Source organism: Echinops telfairi, unplaced genomic scaffold (assembly GCF_000313985.2).
Source record: "Echinops telfairi isolate 266 unplaced genomic scaffold, ASM31398v2 ScPeMD7_10;HRSCAF=50, whole genome shotgun sequence".
Classification (NCBI taxonomy): Eukaryota; Metazoa; Chordata; class Mammalia; order Afrosoricida; family Tenrecidae; genus Echinops; species Echinops telfairi.
The window spans coordinates 12,723,769-12,731,923 of record NW_022103907.1 but is presented as its reverse complement, the minus strand read 5'-3'; the positions used below and the strand labels follow the sequence as shown (position 1 = coordinate 12,731,923).

At 44.1% G+C, this 8,155-nt stretch overlaps 1 protein-coding gene across 1 annotated transcript in view; it reads left to right on the top strand.

The window, feature by feature from the left end:
• The window catches only part of DHX57 (DExH-box helicase 57), a 68,972-nt gene that overhangs the window by 33,592 nt on the left and 27,225 nt on the right, over positions 1-8,155 (top strand). The window contains 1 exon segment of the mRNA XM_004711121.2: positions 2,944-3,060. Within this exon segment, the coding sequence (XP_004711178.1) occupies positions 2,944-3,060 (117 nt within the window).

Genomic DNA, 8,155 nt, shown 5'->3' with positions numbered 1-8,155 from the left:
ACAAATGTACATATGTGCTTGACTCAGTGAATGTATATGTGGACTGTGATAAGAATTGTACGAGCCTTCAATAAAATAATTTTAAAAAAATGATTAAAAAAAAAAAAAGCCTGCAGCACAGGGAATCCAGGATAGATAAACCCCTCAAGACCAACAATGAAAATAGAGATACCAGGAGTTTAAGGAGAAGTTGGGGAGAGAAAGGTGGGAATCAATCATAAGGATCAACCTAGAACCCCCTCCCAGGGGGATGAACAACAGAAAAGTGGGTGAAGGGTGACAGAGGACGATGTAAGACATGAAAGTAATAGTCTATAACTTAACAAGGGTTTGCGGGGAGGGGGCGAGTGAGGACCTGAAACAAAGGGCTCAAGTGGAAAGAAAATGCTTTGAAAATGAGGATGGCAGCATATGTACAAATATGCTTGACAAAATGGATGAATGGATGGATTGTGATGAGATGTAAGAGCCCCAATAAAAATACCTAATAAAAAATATATAAATAAATAAGATCTGTAGCAATAAAACATTCTTGAAAGGTGATGAAGCACAAAGATCTAGAGTTTGGAAGATTAAAACACTATGGGAAGTACTCCAAGCAGGCCATTTTAATTGCAAGCAAATATTTTTAAAACTGATAACTGACAAAGATAAGAAATAAAAAGAAGTGTGGGGAGAAAAAACAACTCAGTGCCATCAAGTCAAAGCCAGCTCATAGCGACTCTATAGGAGAGGGTGGTTCTACACTTGTGAGTTTCCAAGACTAGCTTTTTATAGGAATAAAAGCCTTATCTTTCTCCAGTAGGGTGGCTGGTGGTTTTGAACTGCCAACCTTACAGTTAGCTCAGTGTGTAACCACTATGCTACCTGGGATCCAAATCCATATTAAAATTTGCCAGCTATCTCAATAATTAGGAGTCCCTGAGCAATTCAGACAGTTAAGCACTCAGTTCCTAACCCAAAGGCTGGCAGTTTGAACCCACCCAGAGGCGCTTCCGAAGACAGGCTGCCCAGCAGTTCCAGAAAGGTCACGGCCTCAGAAGCCTGCAGCGTGAGTTGGAGTCAGCCAACAGCAGCAACAGAACTACTTTCTCCCTGATCAGGATCAGGCATGGCGTTCCATTGCCCTGTATCTGTTTGCTTTTTCAAAATCGGAAACAATTCCTCGCCCTTCATTTGTCTTGTACAACCTTGACATTTTTAAGAGTTCTGGCTAAAATGTTTACAGTATGTTACCTCTATTTGGATCTGTTTGATGATTCCCCAGGATTAAATTTAGGTCGTGGCTCTTTGTGGCGGAGGAGTGGAATACCACAGAAATAATGTTGAGTCCATTTCAAAACTGTTTTTGCCCCTATTGGTACTTTTCAGCACGGTATGGGAAGCTTCCCTTCCTTGATCGCAACTAGCATCAGTTTGCCCCAGTGAGACTCGGTATGGTGAGATTCAGTGGGCACCGGGAAGAAAGGGCAGCAGTCTTTGGAGAGTTATTTGCCCCAAGAATATGCTTATTTATTGTCTTGTCTGTTTAACTTGTGAATTGGGTGGTTTACAGAGCAGATCCGTTTCCCATTCAGTATTCATGCACACTGTTTCACGCCATTGATTGGGAACCCCACAATGCCCCAGCACTTATCCCACTTCCTGTGCTTCCTGTTTCCCTTCCTCCTCCTTTCCTGACCCTTCTGAACTTTGTCCTTGAATACATGCTGCCCTGTTGATCTAAAAGAATGATCGATTATTCTAAAGTATTCTTACCTCCTTAATGTTACTGCTCCCCCTATCGACCTGTCTGTTGTTCAGCTGAAAACTGAACCAGTTCAGGTCCAGACCTGAAGGGTGGCCAAGGACCATAATCAGTGGTTTCCATGCATCTTCAATTTTCATCATTCTTCTTTCCTCCTGGCAGGCAGAGAATACAAAGTTCACTGTAGACAGCTGCTCACAAGCTTTGTAAGACATTGTCTTTGTGGACTGTTATGCTGGTTGACCTTACTATCCCCTTAGCCTATGGTCCTGATCCAATGACTCATTCCCTCAAGGTGTTTGGTTCGGCTAAGTTTTCATAACGTTGTCCTCGTGTGTTGTACCACATTCATTCAGATATTTGCAGCAAAGGTAAATACACATGTACAAATGTCCTCTGTCAAGTGCATAGTTTTGAGTCCACGCCTACTCTCCCTCCCACGCCTGCTCAGCCTGCATGTGCCTCTGATTGTAGATCACCCCACTGCAAGGCGCTGTGTACAACAGTATGTCCCTCTGCTGCCTCTCACTCTTGCACTCCTGCCAGTGTGTGATTTATTTTGAAGGGAGGCGACATGTATCGTACAATCCAGAGAAGTGTGTCTTTCACTCGGCTTCAGGTGGATTGGAAGGAGATTACAGACTTTTCACTTGAGGGTCCCTGGGTAGATTCAGATGATGGTGAACCCAGTAGGATCACATGTGTTAAGCTCTGTCACTTTCATCATTGTTTTCCAGGGGACCTAAAGGTTACGCATCACTGTTGTGATGGGTGGCTGAAAGCGGTGGTGTCTGTGCATCGGTTCCGTGGGTTACTGTTCTGGGACTCTCATCTGTTCTGACTCATTTGCTTGAGTCTGAAAGGGGTTTCTGAAGCATGTTTATTTGACTCTGTCTTTGTTACTAGAACATAGACCTCCAATAACTGAGTGTGGTGGGTGAAAGAGGGGAAGATGGGAAGGGAAGTAAATGTGGCCTCCCTGGATGTTCTACCAGGGACAGGAGTCTGCTCCCTGGTCACTGTTCAAGCAGAAAAGTGCTTCTTTTACAGGTGAGCCTGGATTTTCTGAAAGACTGGGAGAGAGTTGATTGTGGTACACTGGCTGTCCCATGTGACTCAAACCAGATCAGGACAGTCACTTAAGTAAAATAAAAATAAGGTGTGACTCATCTTTCTCCTTTTGACTTTTTTTTCAGGGGTTAGCAAAGCAGTCATCAAAACAATGTCTCTCATGGATTTTGAAAAGGTTAATCTTGAACTAATCGAGGCCTTATTGGAGTGGATCGTGGATGGAAAGCACTCCTACCCTCCAGGTAACTGCGTCTTGTCTCTGTGCGCCTGAGGTGATGGCAAAAGAGATGGGGCTTCCTTCCTAACATAATTGCACCGCAGGGACAGCCTCTCCTCCTGGAGCCTCTGCCCATGTTAAAGCTGCTTACAATCTTTTCAGGGGAAATTTTACATTTCATGGTTCCTTTTTTGCACGCATAGGCACACCTCCTTTCACGCAAAGAGGAGATGTTAACAATAGAAAGCTCAAAAGAAAGAAGGTTGAGGGAAAAACCTGAGTGGTCTACACATTCAACATTGGAACCCCGGGTAACAGAGAGTTGGGTAATGAGCGATTGAATCACATGTAAACTCTGCCCACAGAGGCCATGAGGCAGCGGGGTTAAGAGCACAGTCTCTGGACTCTGGTCATCCTCGCAGTTCTGCCCCTCAGGAATCCGTAACCTGGGATACAGCCCTTCTCTGGCCTTTCCTCTTCTAAGCCTTGGTTTCCTTGTTTGTAAAATAAAAATGTATCTCTTGCAGAAAGCTACTCTGAGCATTGAAAGAAACCATATGCAATGTGCTTAGCAGAGTGCCAACCCCAAGATCAAACCTGGGGTCGAGTCTAACTCATCCTGGCCCTATCGGACAGTAACCATGAGATTTACCAGCCCAACATCTTCATGGATGCAAACTGCCTCATGATTTGGCCAGAAGGAAGCTGTGGGTTTGAACCACCAACCTTTTGTTTCATAGATGACTGCTTAATCTCTGCCACGAGGGCTCTTTGACATCTTGCTCATACCCAATAAATCTACCCCTAAGAACTCCACTTACACTAATGCATTTACCATCAACACTAATGCATTTACCATCATCCCCATTATGAGCATTGCTGCTACTACTGCTACCATGCCGCAGAGCAAGCACTACTTTCCCTGCCTCACTGCCTACCTGTCCCAGAGGCCTTGCCACCTCTCTTGCTGTACCTTCTATCCAGAGTGTGACACACTCCCCACCCCGCCCCAGATCTTCTTGACACTGGATCCTTTGCGTCATTCAGGCTTCTGTTTAAATTCCATCCCTTCAGGAAGGTTTTCTCTGACCGGGTATCTAGTTATTGTTGTCTCCCCTCCTCTTGTGAGGTGCCATTGAGTCAGCGCCAATTCCTCGCACCACTGTGCTGCGCCATCCTCATAATCATTCTCTCTGAGGCCATTGCTGGAGACATTGTGTCCGCCCATCCCACTGAGGGGCCTCCTCTTTTTGACTAACCTTCTACTTTACCGGGCATGGAGTTCTTCTCCAGGAACTGCCCTCCTGGTTCTATGTCCAAAGTACATGAGATGATGGCTCACCGCGTGCACTTCTAAGACGCATTCTTGCTGGTCTTCTTCCAACATGGATTTGTTCTTCCTCTAGTAGTTCCCTCGTGCCCTCATAATATCCACAAACGGCTTTTATTTTCTTTATAACATTTAACACTATCTAAAATTACTGTTTTGCTTACGGACAAGCTCCATCAGTAGAATATATGCTCCCTAAGAATAGGGACTTCTTCTTCACTGCTCTGTTCCACAGACCAGAAAACAACAGACTGAAGAAAAGTCTGTTGCATGAGTAATGGATAACCAATATTAGTGGCCATCAAATGGAATAATAAACTTTTAAAAATCATATTTATGCTTATTGTACAGTGTTTATGCGAGACAGTAATGGCTGCCCTCCTGTCATCACGCGGTGCTTTCTGAAGACACTTGTAAAACACATGAAAACTACTGAAGTGCCTTAAAGTTTCTGTTTTTTTGTCAACTAGCCACTGTTGGCTAATGGGTTATCACTGAATTGACTGCCTTGTTTCACCACAGAAAGAAAGGGTTGTTGAAGAAAAGGAAAAAAGATCAAGTGAAGTAAACAAAAATGAAATGTCAGAAAATTACCAGAATTCAAAGCTGAGTAGCCCCAGTAAGTAGGGAGTTGGAATACATATGTGAATATGAAAGATATTCCTGATACGAAGAGCCACCGTACGAGAACAGAGATTAAGAGGCACAGAAAAATTAAACAAAAAATATTTTTCTGTCCATATATAGTTAGTCCCCGGGCTTGGCACACCATTTTACAGAAAATTCGACTTAAGGAAACTCATACTTGTCCTTTAATGCTGTGTACATTTGTCTTCCCTTTAAAACTATTGACGCAACCCCTAGTGGCAACAAATACTTTATCACAGTTACCTTCGCTTGATACTTTTGCTCCTGTTTAAGTCTCTGAAAATGCAGCCACCTTTTCTCGCATAACCAAATCCAGACCCACTGCCAGTGAGTCACTTCTGACTCATCGCAGCCCTCTAAGGGTTTCTGAGGCTGTAAACCTTCACAGAAGTGGACAAGCGCCTCCTTCTCCCCTGGAGCCTGTGGTGGTGGTGAGCCTCCCACGTTGTGGTTAGCAGACCAACACCTTACTTGCAGCAGCCTCTCCAGGGCACCTGTTTCTTGCACAGAAGTACAGGAGAATAAGAATTGTAAGCACCTCTTCCTGCTTACCTGCAAACTTATCTTAGAGACTTACACAGGGATGGATATCATTCATATCCCTGGAACAATCAGTAGGTTAGAGTAACATTTAAATTTTGTGCCATTTTAGAGAGGAGCAGTGGGTATATAGTAGAAAGAGCATGCAGTTAGTGTCAGAAACCTTAGGTTTGCAGCCAAGCATCGCTCCCATGAGCCCGTTGACCTGGCCCAGTTTCTGAGCCTTCTCCTCTGACTATTGTTGCCTCACTGAAGTGGGGATATTAAGGGATATAATAAACTCCTTAAAGAGTCACTATGAGGATCAGAGGAAATGATGGGCGTAAACACTTTTTATATACTTTTCCTAAAGTCCTAAAAACACCAAAGGCTCAAATAGAAAGTAAACATTTACAAAATGATGATGGTAACATATACAAATATGCATGATACAATTGATATATGGATTGTTAAAAGAGCTGTAAGAGCCCCCAATAAACTGATCTTTAAAAAATAGATAAAGGCCTAAAGCAACCCTGAGAAACCAGGCCCTCTCAGTTCAATTTCAGTTTGTTAGTAAGTTTCGCCCGTGTTTACAAGAGGGCTTCCAAAGAGTGCCTGGAGGGACGCCTCATCTCTGCACTCCACAGCGCTTTACGCCTCTGTCCGGTATCTAGAGTTAGATGCCAAGTTGGCCAGCCACATATGGTTTCTTTTTCCAGTAAAAATGGCTTTGGGTTTTATTAATTATGAATAATCTTGTGTTACAAAATCTGAAGGCTCACTCTTCCTGTAGACACAGGATTTATGAGACCTGGGCACTGAAGAAGTATATTTAAAGAGCTTTGTGACTAATTTTCTGCTCTCTAATAACTTAAGGGAGCTGTTCCTGTTGTGGAACGATTGATTTGAATCCTTGGGGACCATACAAAGAAAAGAAAATTGATTGTGAAAATTTTCGGATTTGGACCATATTCCTTCTCAGAGCAACCAATGCACAGAGAGGACTGTAGGGCCGGCCCCACCACGAGACATGGTGTCCCCTCACTGACCCATAACACTATGGGGAACAACACTGGAGACAGTGCAGGAATTGTGCCTGGTCTGATCCCCACTACACGGGGTGTGGGGGGGGGGGGAAGTTGTCGACATGAAGGGAGTACAACAGAGCGGAAGGGGAGCAAAGCAATGAAGTTCCCGAGGAATCCCCAAAATAGACTTCGGGGGCAGGACTTGGCACCTCATCAGACTCGATCAGAAAACATTCATAAAGGTCAGCAGACAGACCTGGAACTATTGATAGCCTTTTTTTTTCTTTCATGTTTATGTATCTGATAGGCAGGATAAGCAATCCTGAGGAGAAAACAACAGAACAATGATTCCCTGGGGGGGCAGGGGAGAAAGGAAGAGATGAGCCAGCAAATCCAGGGACAAGGGAACAAGTGATCTAAAATCAATGGCGAGTGTAGTTTGAGGTGGGGGGGGCAGCCCCCCACCACTTATCTCAGGTTCAGTAAGCACAATTGTACGGTTGAGATTATATATATATATATTAAAGTCATCGAGAGCATGAGCGATAAAAGAGATATTGCAATAATGGAATCAGACACATTTTATGGGAGCATGCTCACCTCAGCCCCGCTTAATGGTCCACTTGGAAAGAGGGTCAAGGGAACAAGGAAGTGAGGATGGGAGAGGAGAGGAGGAGCCGAGAGAGCGAGGGGGAGAGAGAGGAGGAGAGAGCTCTCTATTGCTAACCCAGGCCTATATACCTTTTGGGGCATTCAAGCCCACTAATTACAGGTAAAGACATGCGTCACAGGAAGGGGTTGCACTATGGGTTATATAGAAATGAGAGGGGGTGGTCTAGGGACATACACGCAATAGGAAGAGGAGGGATTGGGGGTATACATGTGACAAGATGGGCAGATCCTAGATTTAGGATGGCTTCTTAGCTTTGACCTGTTCTCTGGATCTCCATAGGAACCATTATCAATAGGGTATAAACCCCACCTACAGGAACCAAATACATGACTGTAGGCCTGTCCATTGTCTTTAACAGCAGGGAGCAGGACCCTCTGCAGTCTGGCAACTGATCGCCCTCAGGGAGGATGCATGCAAGCATCTGACCTCCCCCCACAGGCAAGGAGGGCATAGAATGTCTGGTGGGGTTTGATCAAGTGCAATGTAGCCAAGAGGAATTACTGAAAGCCAAATGAAGGTCAAACATGAGAGTGGGACAGGAGGAAAGTAAAAGGAAATAGAGGAAAGAGGAGGAAAAGGCCATTGTATAAATACAGGCATGTACATATGTAAATATGTAATGATAGGGACATATATCTATGTACATATATGTATATGTTTAGTATTAAGGTAGCACATGGACATTGGGCCTCTACTCAAATCCTTCCTCAACGCAAGAACACTTTGTTCTAATAACATGGCATTCTGTGATGTCCACCTTTTTTTTTTTTAATCGTTTTATTAGGGGCTCATACAGCTCTTATCCCAATCCATACATACATCAGTTGTGTAAAGCACATTTGTACATTCATTGCCCTCATCATCTCAAAACATTTGCTCTCCACCTAAGCCCCTGACATCAGCTCCTCATTTTCCCCTC